The 18,487-nt window shown below is 46.4% G+C and overlaps 2 protein-coding genes across 3 annotated transcripts in view; one reads left to right on the forward strand and one right to left on the reverse strand.

Annotated features, from left to right (window-relative positions):
* Positions 1–821: 821 nt before the first annotated feature.
* C1H11orf68 (chromosome 1 C11orf68 homolog) lies at positions 822–4,613 on the forward strand. The gene is made up of 2 exons (XM_060251562.1): positions 822–1,119; positions 2,841–4,613. The coding sequence occupies exon 2, from the start codon at positions 2,863–2,865 to the stop codon at positions 3,598–3,600; it is 738 nt and encodes a 245-aa protein (XP_060107545.1). The 5' UTR covers positions 822–1,119; positions 2,841–2,862; the 3' UTR covers positions 3,601–4,613.
* Positions 4,614–5,852: 1,239 nt separating this feature from the next.
* RELA (RELA proto-oncogene, NF-kB subunit) overlaps positions 5,853–18,487 on the reverse strand; it is a 542,238-nt gene continuing 529,603 nt past the window's right edge. For both annotated transcript variants that reach the window (XM_060251807.1, XM_060251798.1), the window contains exons 3-11: positions 16,095–16,243; positions 11,754–11,902; positions 10,928–11,019; positions 10,669–10,803; positions 10,166–10,270; positions 9,622–9,834; positions 8,603–8,683; positions 8,230–8,304; positions 5,853–7,996 (exon numbers count right to left, since the gene is read on the reverse strand). In XM_060251807.1, the coding sequence (XP_060107790.1) occupies positions 7,389–7,996; positions 8,230–8,304; positions 8,603–8,683; positions 9,622–9,834; positions 10,166–10,270; positions 10,669–10,803; positions 10,928–11,019; positions 11,754–11,902; positions 16,095–16,243 (1,607 nt within the window). In that variant the 3' untranslated portion in view covers positions 5,853–7,388. The remainder of the gene's footprint in view (positions 7,997–8,229; positions 8,305–8,602; positions 8,684–9,621; positions 9,835–10,165; positions 10,271–10,668; positions 10,804–10,927; positions 11,020–11,753; positions 11,903–16,094; positions 16,244–18,487) is intronic.

An 18,487-nucleotide genomic window follows, 5' to 3' on the forward strand; every position in this document is an offset into this window, starting at 1 on the left:
TGGCAGAGTCTCAGAGTAAGAGATAACAAGCTCTTTAATAGGTGTGACATAGTATAGGGTCACATTACAAGACTGGCATTAGGGGCCCTGGCCAAACTTATATACATCTCTGGATTCCCGCGCAAGCACGTTATTGGGTCATTCAAACCGGTGGGGGCTTGTGATTGGTCCTGGGCTGCAGGGATTTGAATCCTGCAGCCCTTTGTTCCGAAAATGAGCCAGGTGGAAACATCCGAAGTCTTCCCTTGAGTCCACATACATAACACTTGTACTCTCCACTTTCCTTGATTAGACTTTATCCTTATCCCCCCCACCCCGTCCATCTTCTACGATTAGGAATGAATTTATGACTGCTTTGATTAGATCCTTCTGTATCTGCACGCCAGGAGAAGTTGGAACCTCTGTTATCATCCACTAAGTGCAATAACCCCATCCTTTCCGGTCCTTTTCACAAGGACTCGCACCCCTTTGATCTCTGCAATACGATATGCAACTGGTTCTTCTCTGTTACAACTCTCCCTCCCCTTCCATTTTTGTTATAAAGTTTTCTGTAAAGCGATTGTACAGTCCATAAACATTTGAAAAAGAGATCCTAACTCACGACAGTTTATGTAAGAAAACAACGTGTTAGTCCAAAATTGCTACTTGGCTTGCATGGAGAGGTCACAGCCCCCTTCGCGGACTCTGCAGCGCCCTATTTTTGATTGGCTATTGGGCCAGCAACCAGATGTCACTCAATAGAGGAAATGCCAATAAGGGCCCGAGATCAAAAGGGGCAAATCTGACGCTACCCTTAATAGGACTTCCGACCTGAAACGGAAGTAGATTGTCGCTATAACTTTCTGGATAAAATCAGGTCAAAAACTGAAGGATGTCCACATAGAGATGGCAAAGCCTAGAGCGGCGGTGTCCTGGGTGTGAACCGCGGCCAATCACGGCCTTCGAGTTTCATAAATGGAAGTCCAAATCGGGCGTCGCTCTGTTCTAGGGGCGGAAAGCCCAAATAACGGAAAGCACAAAGAGCTCAACGCTCTGTAGAGACCGTTACTGTTTCCTGTGCAGGTTCTCTTATCACTTCCGGAGTCTGCCTCGGGCGCCTCCGCTCGCCTTGCTCCGTCGGTAAGGTAACCCGCGCGCGGGTAGGTGTGTCGGGCACCGAATCGACTCCCGGACCCTCCCGTTTTGGGCCTTCTTCATATTCACACGCACATAATGGCTCCCGTGTATGTGAATAAACAGAATCCCCAGTGTCCAGATTTGTACATCACGTTCCCTCCTCTCCCAACAACCCTGAGAAGTAGAAGGGGGGGACGTCAGACGGCCCTTCCCCGCCGAATCTTGGGGCGAAGGCGTCTGTCTGTCGCAGCTTCAGCCAGCGAGCGCCCAGCCCTCTTCCGGCAGGCTCTCGGTGAATCCCTTTCTGTAGCTTCCGCACTTGAAGTCCTCAGACTTCATAATACTGGCCTACCTTACAGGCCGGTGGTGGTAAGGGTTTACTGTAGTTGTACGTGTATAAAGTGCTTTGACCGCTCAGATAGGCAAGCGAATAATCCGTATTGCTGCAAGAACAAAAATCATCTTTGTTGAGAGCCAATTTGGTGTAGTGGTTAAATGTGCAGACACTTATCTGGGAGAACTGGGTTTGATTCCCCACTCCTCCACTTGCACCTGCTGGAATGGCCTTGGGTCGGCCATAGCTTTTACAGGAGTTATCCTTGAAAGGGCAGCTGCTGTGAGAGCCTTCTCAGCCCCACCCAGCTCACAGGGTGTCTGTTGTGGGGGGAGAAGATCTAGGAGATTGTAAGCGGCTCGGAGTTTCTGATTCAGAGAGAAGGTGGGGTATAAATCTGCAGTCGTCGTCTTCTTGTTAGGACCGACTGATCCCTGGGCTCAAAAGATGTCCAGCTGTCCTCAACCAGAGCTTTCTTTGCCCTGGTGCCTGCCTATTGGAACTCTCTGCTTGGTGGCATCCACACCCTGTGGGACCTGACACAGTTCCACAGGGGGGATGCAAGACAGAGATGTTCCACCAGGCAATACCACCATACCTATCCCCATCTGCACCCCCTCATGGAGGAGGAAAATATACTGTTTAAAACATCATCTGTAGTTTAGATTGCAATATTTTAAGGGTTTTATCTTGATTGATTGACTTATTTTAAAATTATTTGAGTTTAAATGTGCAAATTTAGTTATGTTTTAGAACCATATTAGAATGTTCCATGCTGCCCTGAACCTGATTAATGGGGAGGGTGGTTTAGAAATTAAATAAATAGAAAACAGCATTAAACTTTTCCATAATCCAAGTAGGATACATATTTAAATATGTTGGCGGGAATGTTGTTTGTGTAATGTTTATTTATTTATAAGTAAAATTTACTTAGATGTATGTAAATTCATTTCCCTTTGCTTAACAATTAGTTTATTTTATCAAATATAGCCCCTAGTGTTGAAGAAATTGTCTCTTGTTCTTAAATCCCATCATTCTTTACAGTAGCCCTGTGAAGTAGTGGCTTGGCTTGAGTATTGATGCCCAAGTAGGGCTTTGAACCCATCTTCCTCAGTCCACACTGAACACTTTGGCCATTACAATCCATTGTCCAGCTGTTTTGAATTACTTTCTTTTAAAGGAGCCTCAGACCCAAACTTATGCAAAGATTGTACCTTCACCTTCAGCACTCGACTTGCTGGGTGATGGCTTAGTCATCAGTTCTCCCAGAGGAAATAAGAGTTGGTTACAGTGTTGTAGAAACTTGCATTGAACTAGACTAGGCAGGAACGGATGGGCTGCCTTCATCTGCTTTGGATTTATGACATTTTTGCCTTTTTCCCCTTCCCAGAAATTAGGTGCCTTGCTGAATCATGTCTGCCCAGGAGGATGAAGCAGGGAAGGATGGGGCCTTTGGAGCTGAGCATCTGGCAGCTGAATCCATGGCTGCAGACATGGATCCCTGGGTGGTTTTTGATGCCCGGAAGACCCCACGGGCTGAATTTGAGGAATGGCTGCAAACCTATCAGCCGTCCCGGGTCTCTCGCTTTGGCGATCCAGAGTGCAACGCAGAACCTGTGGGGTGGATTGCGGTCTATGGGCCTAGTTTCTGTCCTGAAAGTGGGGATGTGGTTGGGTTGCAGGAGGACTGGGAGCGACTACAGGCTAGCGGGCGCCACATCACCTTTGATACCATCAAAGAGCTGGCCCTCAACCGGCGTGTGCTGACAGGGAAGTGGCTGATGCATTTGGACAGTGGCTTCAAGGTGGACCATGCCTGGTGTGGTATTGCCCATGCTGTGCTTGATGGACGCATTGGCGTGGCAAAGGTCAGCCCCTTCTGCCCTGAATCAGAGCGCAAGCAGGTCATCTGCGTCTACACGGATGACTTCACCAATGAGGAGCAGGTGCTGAGTGCTGATGCCATCATCCGTTCCACAGGTGTCAAGTGCTTATTGTCCTATAAGCCTGATGTTTATACCTACCTGGGCATCTATCGTGACAATCGCTGGCACCTCTGCCCCACCATCTATGAGAGCAAGTTTGATCTCGAATGTATCCCCCGCCGTTCCCGCATCATTAACAAAGTGAACAACATGGAAGTTACTTAACTTGCTCCTTCAGTGTGCAGCACTTCCAGTGAGATGGTGCTATTACCAGGAACTACAAGTCCCAGCATGCAGTGCATACTTTAAAAAAATAGAGACCAAGTTACTTCAAAGCAATTGCTGGGAGACCTTTGCAAACCACAGGCCACCAACGATGCAGCCTTTATGGACAGAATTTCCATATGCTCCACCCGTGCATTTTGCTCATGTTAGCCAGTGTGTCAAAGGATCTCTCATCGCAGTGCCACAGGATGGTCACTTTGTTTCCTTAAAATGAACTTGTAACCAGCATGTGCTGCCCTCCTCTGTTTCTAAGAATCTGCTAATGTGCATTTTTGCACTGTTGCCTGTGTGTATCCTACCATAATGCCTCAGGGGCAGTGACTCCAGGCTCTTGTGCTTTCTTTGGTACTAAGCCTCTCACAGCTGCAGCCCTCCCCTATGGTAGATCAACAGAGAGCAGACAGATTGCTGTTGGGGGTCAGAAAGGGAAGACAGAGTAAGTAAAATGAACTTAGGACAATGTAGCCATATGAAAGCTATCATCATAGGGCCATTCTTCTGGCAGAATAGTCTTTGAGCCTGTCTCAAAGTACTGTGAAACTTGATACTGTGTGCGCTCAGATGATAGGCTGGTTGAACAGAAGGTCTTTTCACTTTCTCTTGTGGGGGATGGTGATCAGTTTACAAAATGACTGGAAAATGACTTATGGTTTTCCAGCTTTACTCTCTGTCTAGGGCATCTTGCTCTAATGGAATGGGACTTAGCTTTCGGGGAGAAGCTAAATGTAGACTTCTCCACACCCACCCTCCTGCATGCACACAGCTAGCCTCTCCTACTCTTGGGGGATGCTAAACATGTATGGAGACTCGCTGTTCAGTGAAACACTCCTTCTTTGGTCAAAGACGAGGTGGATCCCTCACATGTGTCCTGCTGAGGATGTGGAAAATAAATTTGGTTCACTGAGGCATTCACTTGTAATGTGGGTTGAAAATAAAGTTACTTTTTTCTCCTCTGGCCATGTTTGTGTGAGCTGAGAAGAGAGAAAGCGGATGTCTGGAATTTGTCTTCAGCTGTTCTAGCTTGCAGTGTGTAAAGTGGCTAACTTTATAGAATGCTAGGGAAAGACAAAATGCATTAAAAATTTTAGATTGTTTACCATTGCAAAAGTTTTCGGGGGCGGGGCAGAGACTGTTATAGTTCAACACTTACATTCTAAACCTATTCATCCAAATCATGATGGTGGTGCATGATCTCTGAGGTTCCAGTTTCAGCCAGGGATAAATTCCCAGCTCTCTCCTTTAGGCAGCAATTTACTCCAGAGTCCCACTCTAAATAGCATTTCTTCAACCTTGCCATTAGCTCTGGCAATGTTTCTGAAACTTTCTAGCAACACTGTTGAGTAGTACAGGGTGGTGTTTTGGGGTTTTTTGCTGTAATTGCACAGAGGCCCATGGAAATAAAAAGGATCAGTGCTGATTTCTTCACCCCAGTATCTGGGATCTGCCTCGCTCATAAACCAAATGCCATATCAGTGAAGCCGTAGCTCTGCTTCAGCTGGGATCACTCACTCATGAAATAGGCTGGAGAGGCAATAGCTTTGGCCAGTACCCTGCCCAGCTAGGCACAAGTTTATAGTCTGCTATGCTTGTAGCATTTTGTGTTCTGGAAGAAAGGGTCAGGCCTTCATGTGTTTAAGATTCTATAGGAACAGATTGTTTTATGCTAAAACTAGGAGCAGCTCCGCATTAGCTTGTGGTTAACAGTGCCTATTGGGGCATCCTGCAGCAGCTGCTAAACAAAGTCTTGCAGTGATTGGGAAGGGGCCTTTGTTACTATTTCCCTCCCCTCCTGCCAACCAGAAATGATGATCACAGAAATGCTGCATAGGCAACCTTGAATGATTTAGGTGGAACACAGAATCAAACTGTTTACACTACAGAAAACTGCTAAGAAGAGTTTCTGTACAGCTGCACTATAAGTGCATTTTTCGCCCTTGGGCTATAGGCTGCCAGTCATTCGCATTCTATGCCTTGTCAGCAGCCAGAGACCCACTTGACTGTCATGAGCGTGTGTTGCGATCTCACTTCCACAGGCCTTTACCAATAGTACCGTAGCTTAAGAGGACAGGCTGCTTGTAATCTGGAAAGCCAACACATGGCAGGCATTTCCCCAGCACTGTGGTATAGCTTTTCGCCCAGGTGGTCATTCCAGGATAATCTCAAATATCCCAACCATGAGATAAACCTCAGCCTAGTAGAATGTTCTTGAGTTTATTAGGAGCTTGTTATATAGAAAACAGCAAGTGCACCAGTTCAGATACAAAGAGAAAAACAGGCAATTCTGATAATAAAAGCCCTTAAGTGGTCAAGCAATTTTAGCCCCAAACCCCTCAAAAATAGTATAAAACAAGGCAAAAAAAAAATGGGTTGGTAGGTGCAGAAACCACTACTCATTTCTGCAACATTTCAGCTTAAGGGGCTTACCAATACTCTTCCCTAAACCATTTGAGTGTAGGCAACTTGATTGGTGGGCTTCTTTCCCTTTCTAGAAAGCTAGCATCTTAGCTCAGTCAGTTTTACCAGTGGGGGGTAAGAGAAAGAAAAAACCCACTCCCTACCATCACCTGTCATATAACCCGTTTTTTGTTTTTAAATTTCTGGCAAAGAGGAACTTAGATAAGGAGTCAAGAAGACACCAACGGTCTGAACACAGGAACCTGCCTTATACTTAATTAGACCCTTAGCCCATCAGAGCCAGTATCACCTCAGATTGGCAGCTCTTCTTCAGAGACTCAGGCAGAGGTCTTTCCCATCATCATCTACTGCCTGGTCCTCGTAACTAGAGATGCTGAGGATTGAATCTGGGACCTTCTACATGGAAAGCAGCCTGGGGTGGCAAAAAGCCCAGTGCGCCCCCCCCCCCCACCAGTCCATAGAAAAATTGTCCTCCACAAAACTGGTCCCTGGTGCCAAAAAGGTTGGGGGGGCACTGCCTACAGTACATACACCCAAACTCCAACCACCTCATGCTGCAAGACCTTTTGCTTCCTTCTCTGCAGTGACTTACTCTAGGCCCTTCCTCCTTTTCTGCTTCTGTTCCAAAGTAGTTTTAGCAGAACCCAAGAGAGACTAAGAACTCTTGAGACAAGGAGCAGGATGGGTGGAGGTTGTATAGTTAGATATTTCCCAGAAAGCTGGAACAATATTTTAAGGCATTCTAGTGGGATTTTTTTTTTTTGCAAACTATTTTAGATAAGTCAGGTATGGATTAGGTCTTCCATAGGAGTGCCTCAGCACAGAGACACCAAATTTGCCCAGTCCTCCCATTCCAAGGAAGAGCTGTGTGATACTAAGAGCTGCATTTACTGAGAAATTACTTGTTGTGTAGTTCTTAAGGCACAGGAAATCTGTCAAAAATAAAGGAGTCAGCAAGACTAACCAGTTGATGTAAAAATACCCATCTGAGCAGCAGTTGGGGTTGAATCCCTCCTCTCTCTTCCCCTGCAAAAAATGTTAATACATATCTGGAAGAGTAACAGCCTCTGCGCTGAGTAGCGGAACAACTACCCCAAGCAACCGGCCATGCACAGGTCCCCTGATCTGGGGTCAGGTAGGTTAGGTTAAGCAGAACCAATCCCAGTTCCAAGAAGCCAGCTGGCTAGCCCGGCTGAAGGTGGCCCCACCCAGAAGTCTGGCTACAAGAAGCCACCAAAGGGGAGTACAAATTGCAAAGTCAGGCACGGGCAGAAGACAGTTGGTGTCTGAGCCCAAGTCCGGGGGAGAGCGTATTATGAATTCAGCTGGTTCAGGAGAGAGTTCAAGTCCAGGTCCACCATGGAGGAGAAGCTGTCCTCACCTGGAAGGGCCCCCAAAATGCCGTTGATGAAGCTGCTGGCCGAGCTGCCCCCTCCGCCGCCACCGTTGCCATCGCCAGCCTCACCTTCTGCCCGCCGCTGGCTCACCAGGCGCGTGATGGACTCGGGGTAAGTGAGCAGAGTGCCCTGGTTGCCCGGGAGAGACGTGGGGACGTTCCCCTCCATGATGAGCTTGTGGAAATCTGCTGTGTTGATCCCCTCCAAGCTGGTGTAGGGGGCGTCATCCAAGATCCCGCTGAGCTCCATGGCTCCCCCATCTCCTCCCTCAAAGTGAAGGTGCAGGATTGCGTCTGCAATGCTGGTCTCCGCGTCTGACTCAGAGGGCTGGACCCTCTGCGACACGCCCAGGCCGGACAGATCTTCCAGGTTTACTGTGCTGAAGTCGGACTGTGTGGCTGTCGCCGGAGGAGGGGCATGGCTGGACCCAGGGAAGGAGAAGCCTGAGGAAGCCTGGGGCATGGTCTGTGGTTTTGTAATGGACAATGGGAGTTGGCCTGGAGCTCCTAGGAGCCCTGGAACACCTGCAGGAGGATGGAAAAAGATTACAGCCAATGAAAGAGAGCTACCTAACAGTGCCAGGTGTGTGCTACGCCTCCCATGTAAGTAAACTAAAGCATTATTAGAAAGAGGGATGGGGGGAAAGGGGGTAAGGCATGACACAGCATGAGCTTTTCAAGAACAGTTCTCCATCCATTGAGCAAGATGTCAAATCTGATGGAAAGTTTGTAAGGGATGAAATCAAGGGACTTCTTACCTCCAGTGCTAGGCCGGGCTGAGCCATGTTTTGGAACAGCAATACGGCGCGGGGAGCGGGATTCCGGAAGGTTTACTGATGGGGAGAAAGGAAAAAATTGGGTAGAACAGAAAGTAACCCACTTTGCTTTGTATGTCATTTTGAACAGCTTATGGATAAACAAATACATTTTGATAGGAACCTGGAAGTTCATCTCTCCCCTCCCCACACAGACACAAAAACACCTTGCTGCATTTCAGAGATCTCCACAGTAATTGTCCAAGCCCCTTCTTAAGTGCCTTCCACTCCTGCCACCTGTTTATTTTAGGTCTACCCATTTCATCGTTTTCACGCAGCCCCCCTTGTTCTTCCTTCCCTTCTGTGATAGCTGTACCTGCAAAGGGTGCTTTCTGCACAAAGTTCTTGAAGGTCCCAAGGGTTCGTTTGCGTTTCTCTTCAATGCGATGGAAATCACCTGCCAAAAAAAGCAACAATCTGCTTGGGAAGGGGCCAGAAGTGTTCCAACTCAATTAATTTCTAAAAGGATAATAGCATTAGGTACCTGAGCCCTCCTGGCAAATCCTCTAAATGTGTAGGCTATGAAAAGTTCTCTTGCTTTTTGTTCCATTATAAAGTTATTTGACAGTCATTTGCTGTACAGCATAATTTTTTTAAAGCAGTGAAGAGTACAGCCTTTGCTTATCTTTTTCAAAAAAGATTCTTTGGGATTTCCAACCCCACCCCCCAAACTAGAACATGGTTACCTGCAATTTTTGCGCCTGCGAGTGCCTGAGTTATTTTATGTTACTAAACCTGAGATATCTGGGGGTTGCTTGTAATGAGTAGCCCTAAGCACTTTGTACATGTTCAGGAGCTCTCTCAGTTTGTCCCATGTTTCATAGCTGAAGCTGTAGCACTGAAAATAAAGAGGTTTTGGGTGAGAATCCTGCCTCAGGTTGTAGCTAGCCCCTACCAAAAAGGAAGAATTTTGTTCCTCAGGGGTTGTTTTGTAGAAAAATAAGTGGCGGAGCTCATCCAGGGATTGTTATGCAGCTGCACTTACTATTAAATGGACAAGGAGGTGGAACTCTCAGGAGGAGGAGGAACTCTCAGAAAGGTTCAGGAGCTGTGCTCCTGTGAGCTCCTACTGAATCTGAGGCCTGGTTCCTCCTGCCCAACTCTATTGGGTACAGGAATTCCGAACAGGCACCTGTTGAACCTCTGCCTGGAAGCGTCCAGCAAGAAAGAATGCTCTTCTTCTCAGCCATTGGTGGCTTCATTCCCAACAGAAGTAGAACTGTGCTTGCAATGCAGTATTTGACCCTATCCCAACTTTAGCAGTAAACAGTTTTAAAAGGAAGGTACAGATGTACCCAAGAAACTCTTATTTCTACTGGCTTGGGAGCCAAATACCTTCATCAGGGAGGTAGCGGAATTCCATGGAGCCGCTAACTTCCTTGTCTGATGGACGGCGCAGCTGCATCTGAACTGTCACTGGCTCACGGAGGGTTTGGTCCATGTAAGGGGGAGTCCTGAAGACAATGGCCACTTGGCGGTGGACGTCAGCTTGAGAGAAGGAGCCCTTTGCTTCCCAGGAATCCTTGAAAAAGCGGACTTCAATGTCCTCTGAAACAGCAGGGGAGAGTTAAGTGTTGAATAGTCGCAAGAAACACAAAACAGCAACAGTTGGTCACTCTCCTTGCCGTAAGAGATTCCCTTTTGTTGTCAAATTGGGAGGGGGTCATCAGCGGGAGAGGGAAGAGGGAACATGGGATTAAACGAGTCAAAGCAGTTAACCATACTTGGGCTTCATTATGTTGGGAGTGAAGAAGACAAAGGGGATGGGTCACACATGTTGTAGGAAAGATGGTGGTTCCCTGTAGGTGTCGTGGGAGGGATTTGAAGAGGCAAGGCAGGAAGGGCAGAGGCCACAAGATCCCAAATGTTGCAACTGTACCTTTCTGCACTTTGTCGCAGAGAAGGAAAATCTCGTCTCCTCCTAAGCAGCTCCCTGAATTACGGTTCACACGGCAGATCTTCAGCTCGGCTGTGTTGGGGGCACCTGGAAAAGGAAACCATGGAAAGACCTGTATTAGTCACTGGCAAGGTAGCAAAAAAACAAAACACAAGTGCATAGGCTGGGTTAATTCAGCTTAACCGTATTGGTATCACTGTGAGAGAGGGAAGAGACATTAAACTGAAGGGATAATCAAACCTAGCCATCATTATTACTGAGTCTGCTGGGTGCTCTGCAAGAGAGAGACCGGGGCTTGGACACTTACAATTTGTAATAACAAGGCCCCACAAGAAGGGGAACAAAAGCTGGATTTGGTGCAAGGGAGGACAGCAGGCACACCTTTTCCCTAACTTTAAATGAGCAGTGTCAACTCTTGGCTGTCTTGGGCACTTTTTGTTAATGAATGGGACATGTCCCCCCCCCCCCCTCAAACTGACACTCACGATTGTCATAGATTGGCTGCGACACATTCAAGGGCAGCTGAACCAAGTGGCCGCTGGCTGCATCTCGAATCCACACCTGGAAGCAGAGCCGAACAGCATTCAGGTCGTAGTCTCCTTTGAGTTCTTCCACGGGCACTGGCAGGGAAGGAGAGAGAAAGTGAAACCAGCTCAGTAGACCAGGGAAGGATAAGCCTCTCAGTCCAGACACCCCGCCCTCTGCCAGAAAGGGACATCCTGCTCGTTTCTCCCGCCCCCTTACCATTGAAAGGATTGTTGTTGGTTTCAATTCGTTTGGCCACAGCTTTGTCTAGGTCTCGTTTCCGCACACATTGGATCCCCAAATTCTGGAAGCTAGAAGGGGCACAAAAACAGCAGTGGTCAGGGGATGGAACAAAGGAGCATGGAAATGTTTAAAAAGAAGGAACTAAAGAAGAATAGTGTGGAAAGGGGGGGAAGAACAGGAGGACGGAAGACGACAGAGAAAAAGACAAAGAACCAGCCACCCCACAAATACCTACCAGGTAGATCCCCTCTCATTCTGGGAATCTAGCTCACCTTCCTAGTACTCCCATTTAGGGGGAGGTAGCTGTGAATGTCCTGCATTGTACAGGGGGTTGGACTAGATGACCCTGGAGGGTACCTTCCAACTATGATTCTTTCTCTCCCTCACAGCTGTATACATGGTTCTCTCCTCCTCCATTTTATCTTCACAACAACTGTGAAGAGTGTGGGTAGGTCACAACCAAGAATGTGTGACTACTGCAAAGTCACCCAAGTGAGTGAGTACTTGAAAAAAGATCTTCCTAGTCCAAGAAACTTTGCACGATCACACGAAGCTGTCTTTTACAGAGTTAGGCCACTGATCTATCAAGGTCAGTGCTGTCTACTCTGAATGGCAGCGGCTCTCTAGGACGTCAGGCAGAGCTTTTTCGCATCACCTACTGCTGGTTCCTTTTGAACCGGAGATGTCAGGAATTGAACCTGTGACCTTCTGCTCACCAAGCAGATACTCTACCTCCGAGCCACAGCTACATAACCAGAGGAACAGAAGCCAGAGGCCTGACTCTTTCCTTCCACCTGCTAACCTGTGGATGGAGCGCTCTGGTGCCAGCTCTGCCTCGTAGAAGCCCTCTTTGCAGTCTTTCCCCACTAGGTCATGGGGGTGGGGCCGGTGGGGAGTTTCCTTGGTCACCAGGGAGATTCGGACCTTGCCTGGACCCACATAGTTATGAATCTATGAACAGAGAAAGGGAGAAAGAGACAGAAACCATTAGTGCACATATAAACTTCCCAGTTCCTTTTATCTTTGTCACCACAATGAGCCCCACATTGGCAATCCACCTCCCAATATAGCTGGGGCAGTCTGGACCTACATATTTATGGATCTGCGAACAGAGGGAGGGAGCAAAGTGAGTCAGTCAGTGCACATCTGACTGTGCTTGGTGTCCATCCACATTTCAGTAGAAGGCATCCCAAGTCTGTTCTCATGCAAAAAGCACATAACAATGTTTTTACACAACTCAAAATGGATCAGAGCAATTTTTCAGACCAAAGGGTGGGGTGAAAAACCAGTTGTCAGCATGGTTCTCAGAGAAGTCACAGAGTCCCCAGTTCCCCGTCCATCTGAAGATTTTATGAATCTGACAGCATTTACCTCAGCACTTAAAATTGAGAATTTTGGTAGTGTGGGACTTTTCACCCCTTAATTTCCTGTAAACTGCTGAGTGTGGACAATTTTGCTCTCCCAGCTTGGCTGGAAAATAGTTACAAAGAAAAAGAAGACTTGGTTTTTATACCCTGCTTTTCTACGACCCAAAGGAGTATCAAAGTGGCTTACAATTGCTTTCCCGTCTCCCTACAACAGACACCCTGTGAGGTAGGTGGGGCCGAGAGAGCTCAGAGAACTGTGACTGACCCAAGTTCATTCAGCTGATTTTATGTGGAGGAGAGGGGAATCAAGCTCGGTTTTCCAGATTACAGTCTGCCAATCTTAATCATTACACCAATTTACTCTGAAAGGTTTTGCAGCATTTATAAGCAAACTGAAACCATTTCTATGTCTGTTTCCTCAGCTGTCCAAGTGACCATTTAATCATATTCTACTGTTCCCTCATTAGGGATTCCAAGGGGCTGCCCTTGAACCCTGTCCTTTAAACTATTTTGAAAAGTGGCAGCCAGGCTTTTGTCAGGGGCTGGATGGAGGGACCATATCATCCTTGTGTTGAAAGATCTCTTCTGACTGCTTGTCTGTCTCCAAGCACAGCTAAAAGTGCTGGTTCTTACCCTTAAGCCCTCCAACAACTGTCATTCCAACACACCCCTCCAAGCTCACTGAGTTTAGGGGGCTAAGAAGGGTGTAGAAGGGTGGCACTGTGAACGGCTTATGATCTGGGTACTTGAAGGATTCTTCCTCCCACATTGCTAACCTGCCAGTGCTAAAAGGCTTCTAGACAAGATGGCGTAGCTGGAGGGTTTGGTGTTTAATGACAATCTAGACATAATAGGTATCTCAGAAACATGATGGAATGGGGGAAATTTATAGGATACAGTCATTCCTGGATATAATCTCTACAGGGAGGGATAGGTTGGAGGCAGTGTTCCCTCTAAGCTGAGTTAGCATGAGCTAGCTCACAGATTTTTAGCCTCCAGCTCACACATTTTTGTCTTAGCTCAGGAAAGATGGCCCCAGAGCACACTAATTTATGCAGCAGCCAAATCAGTCACTCACAACTTTAATACCAGCAGTTCACAAAGTAGATTTTTTGCTCACAAGACTCTGAAGCTTAGAGGGAACATTATTTGGGGGAGGTGCTGCACTGTGAATCAAAGAGGACGTAGAATAAAATAAGTTAGAAAACATCAGGGGAATTAACTCTCCAGCATAAGTTATATGGGTGGAAATACTGGGCCCAAAGGGTTACTTAAAAGTGGGATGTACTATCACCTGCATGATCAAACCCTTGAGGCTAATCTTGACATGGAGAAGGAAATAAGGGAGGTGACTATTATACTAGGAGATTTCAACTACTCTCACATTGACTGGGTAAATGTGCTTGAGTCATGCTGTAGAAATTAGATTCTTAGATATCATAAATGATTGTTCACTGGAACAATTGGTCACAAAGCCAACTGGGGGGTAGTGATCTTGGACTTGGTTCTAAGCAGGTCTCAAGACCTGGTGAGAGATGTAGAGGTTGTGACACCAGTTGGGAACACTGACCACAATGCCATTAAGTTCAGCATTCAGGTCAAGAAGTCCAAGACTGTCAACAGTTGATTTCAAAAGAGGAAACTTTACAAAAATAAGAGTAGTAGTAAAAAGGAAGCTGAAGGGGAAACACAAGAGAGTCAAATCCCTAGAGAATGTTTGGAAGCTATTTAAACCACACTAATTGAAGCCCAAATAGAATGCATTACACACAGGTCAGGAAAGGCACTGTAAAGTCTAAAAGAAGGCTTTGTGGTTAACAACACAAGTCCAGGAAACTATAAAAAGCAAAGAGGCTTCTTTTAAGAAGTGGAAGGTCTGCTCCAATGAATTGAACAGGAAGGACCACAGGCTCTGGCAAAAGAAATGTAAGTCAATAATTTGGCATGCAAAAAGATTTTGAGGAGTGGGTTGCTAAAAGCATCAAGACAAATAATAACATTTAAAAAATATATCTGCAGCAGCCAGAGAAGCAGTGGGGCCTTTGGATGACAAAGGAATAAAGGGGTTTCTAAAGGAAGATGGGGAGATGGCAGAGAAGGGAATCTGACAAACTGAAAAAAACAGAAATGATGTTTTAGACCTACTGGGGAAATGAAAAAACCGGAAAACCTCCAGGTCCTGATGGTATACACCCAAGAGTTCTTAAGGAACTCAGATGTGAGACAGTTGATCTACTAACTCATAAACTATCATGAAATTCAGCCACCGTACCAGAAGACTGGAAAGTAGTAAATGTTACACCAGTTTTTAAAAGGGGATCCAGAGGGGAACCAGGAAATTACAGGCCAGTCAGCCTAATTTCTGTCCCAGGCAAATTAATAGAATGTAATCAAAGATAGAATGGAACAAAGGAACATAGAGGAATGAATCCTGCTGAGGGAAAATCAGCATGGCTTCTGCAAAGGGAAACTTGGCAGTTATGGGGGGAAAAGATTGTTTTTCTTATGGATCAAAAACTGGTTAAATGACAGGAAGCAAAGAGTAGGAATCAGTGGACAGTTCTCACAATGGAGGGAAGTAAGTAGTGGGGTCCCACAAGGATCAGTATTGGGGCCAGTACTATCGCATTTATTCATAAATGATTTGCAACTAGGGGTGACTAGTGTAGCAGCCAAGTTTGCCAATGACAAAATTATTTAGGACGGTGAAAACCAAGGCTGAATGCGAAGTGCTCCAAGAAGACCTTCACAAACTGGGTGAGTGGGCGACAATGTGGCAAATGAAATTCAATATTAGTAAGTGTAAGGTAATACACGGTGGGACAAAAAAAAATCCCAGCTTCAGGTATAGGCTAATGGGGTCTGAACTGAGAGGGAAATGGATCTTGGGGTTGTAGTGAAGAACTCAGTGGAAGTGTCAACCCCGTGTGCTGCGGCAGTGAAAGAGGCAAGCTCTATGTTAGGGATTATTATACAGAGATTGATTAAAATATGGAATTTGCTACCAGAGGATATAGGAATAAACAGGGGATTAGATAGCTCAATAGCTACTAGGAGACCTCCGCATTCAGAGGCACTAAACCTCTGAATCACAGAGTCAGGAGGCAACATCAGGGAAGGCCTCAGCCTCTATGCCCTGTTGTTGGCCCTCCATGAGAACTGGTTCACCACTGTGTGAGACAGGTCACCTGTGGTCTGATCCAGCAGGGTTCTTCTGATATTCTTAAGGCTTTCCTCTCAAACCTGGCTCTTTGTATCTTCAGCTGCAGAGGTGAGGTGGGCAGCCACCAGAGACGGGGCTTTGTCAGTGGTAGTGGCTCACCTTTGAAATCTCCTCCACAATGGCTTGCCCAATGCCTACCTTAATGCCTTCTAGGCCCCAAGCAAAAACATTTCTGTTCATCCAGGCTTTGAACTGAAGTTTCATCCCATCTTTTCAGCTGTCTATTTTATTATCTGTAGATTCCACTCCTTGTTGTTTTGTGGCTTGCTTTTGTACTTGGAATAATTACTTCATGCACAGTTGGTTTTGCTGGCTTTTGATTTCACAGATGGTTTGACTGTTATAGGGTTCGCCTTATCGATTTACTTTTATTTCTTCTTTTTGTTTGCTGCCCAGAATAAGTATCTAGATAGGCAGCATAGTAAGCTTCTAAATAAGATAAAACAATATCCTCAAAGGCCTGGTCTTCTCTACTCCAGCCACCCTGGCAACAGATGCAAGAATTCCTCAGTTCCCAAGGGACACCTCCTCCCCAAAATGTTGTAGAGCTGACCTTGATGGTGGGGTGCGTCTTTGTGGTGTCTGTGCTGCGTTCTCCAGGAATGGAGCCAGCCAAGCGTCCTTCGCACTGGTAGCGGAAACGCATGCCCCGCTGCTTGGGCTGTTCAATGATCTCCACGAAAGGAGTGCTGGGGGCAGGGTCTGGAAGGGAAGCAGAAGAGAAGCAACATCAAAAGCAGTGAGAAACAATCCCAACCAAGCCAAAAGAAGAAGACCGCAGATTTATATCCTGCCCTTTGTTCTGAATCAGAGTCTCAGAGCAGCTTACAATCTCCTTTATCTCCTTCCCTCACAACAGACACCCTGTGAGGTGGGTGGGGCTGAGAGAGCTCTCACAGCTGTTGCCCTTTCAAGGACAACTCCTACAAGAGTATGGCTAACCCAAGGCCATTCCAGCAGCTGCAAGTGCAGGAGTGAAGAATCAAACCTGGTTCTCCCAGATAAGAGTATGTGCACTTAACCACTACACCAAACTGGCTGAACAGGGGCACTCAGCGATTCTTCACTTTTAAGTGTGTGCCTGAGAGAGGAAGGGTAGAGTAGAAAACCCCTGGGAGGTCAAGTTCTTCATCCTCACCTGTAAGGCAGATTTAGAGAACAAGGCCACCCAGTGAGTTTCATGGAAAACTGGGGATTTGGAGCCTGGGTCGACAGAGTCCTACTTCACACATACTGGCTTCAGCACATTTAAAATAACCTGGGCTTCATAAATCTAAATGAAATATAGATTTAAGTTTCTAGACTTTGAGATCAGAGACAGTGTTCCTTTAAAAGACTGCATCAGAGGCATGTTGTGTTGATGAATAAGACTGCAGTTGATGAATAAGACTGCAGTGAGGGGGAAAGTAAGGCGCAGGAGACATTTACTGAAACATGGTTCTCGTTTTTGTGTATTGGAATAGAAACAAACGAAAGGATCTGGTAAAAGACAATATCTTGAGATACACCTGAACAAAAGGCTACCAAGAAAATAAAGCGATTAATGACAGACAGTGGCAGGCACAAATTTATGATTATATTATTAGGAATGGTAAATATAACATTGTAGGAGTACGGGTCTTTGAAGGGGGTATTTTTGTCTTCTTTTCAAACTGAACTGGATGTATGATCTATTAATGTATGAAACATTTTCACTGGAGTATGAAAAGTTGGAATAATAAAATAACATTTATTTTAAGTTAGTTTCAGGAGTTCACATTTACTCCGGGAGTTATGACTTGTTGCCTGGAAATGTCTGATCTGAAATGGCAGCATCACCATCTGCACCTGTTACCCTGACACTGCTATCCAGGTATTAAGAAAAACCAAAATAAAAGTTATTGTGCTTTCTGTAAAAGATGGCACGGGGGTGTAAGCTGCTGCTCCTCCTCTCACAGTCCTTAGAGTGGAACATGCAAAGTATTACTGAGGATGCACTGAATGTCCTTCTCTCACCAAGCTCAACCAGCTCCCACCCACTGATCATTTGCCTTCGATCAACAGCTTTGGAGTTTGGGGTGTGCGCAAAGAGGTTGGACATCCATCAAAGCTTGAATCCTGGTCTTTTACTTTGAGGAAGGGGGAGCGCCACCATTCACTCCTTAACCATTCCAAGGTCTTTTGCTCGCATGTGTTTTGCTTTGAGGAGAACCACCAATTGTGAAAGAAAGGCTGTCTTTCTTCTCTGATCCTTCAGCAATGCAGTTAAGCTGAACCGGGAGTTACAAAAAATGGACTTTCCCTCTCTAACAGACCACTTGGCATCTCTTTGTCCAGGCAGGAAAAGGGAGGCGCTGAGGAAAGCTCTCTTGCGCTCCCCTTCTGCTCCCTCACCCCATCCTTTACATAATGGCCTCTGTATAAATACAGCCCAGAATTCAGCCGTCTCGGCTAGCCAAGTCCTTCCCCTCCATCCTGGGGATTTCCCCAATCTCTGCTTTGAAGCAATATTGGAAATTTACAACCCATGCTGAAGTCACCCTCCTTGCAGAGTCCAAGTCAAGATCCACTACCTCTGGCAAGAGCCATTACAGCTGCTCGGGGACAGTCCCTCCTGCCTCGGCTCCACTTGTTTTGCTTGGCCTTGGCAGAAGAAGGGATTCCTGCGCCACCCTCATCAGCTGCATTCCTTTACCTAGCTAAATCAATGAAGAGTGGAAGAAGTGGGGGGTGGGGGGGAGCTAAACTCTGCCGGGGAATCCCCTTCATAGGGAGAGGTTTACGTCTGGATCCAAAGTACATACAGCTACTGCTGAGAAGTAAGAACATAAGAACATAAGAGAAGCCATGTTAGATCAGGCCAATGGCCCATCCAGTCCAACATTCTGTGTCACACAGCGGCCAAATATATATATATATATATACACACACACACACACACACTGTGGCTAATAGCCACTGATGGAC

The sequence above is a fragment of the Heteronotia binoei genome, chromosome 1, assembly GCF_032191835.1.
Source record: "Heteronotia binoei isolate CCM8104 ecotype False Entrance Well chromosome 1, APGP_CSIRO_Hbin_v1, whole genome shotgun sequence".
Classification (NCBI taxonomy): domain Eukaryota; kingdom Metazoa; phylum Chordata; class Lepidosauria; order Squamata; family Gekkonidae; genus Heteronotia; species Heteronotia binoei.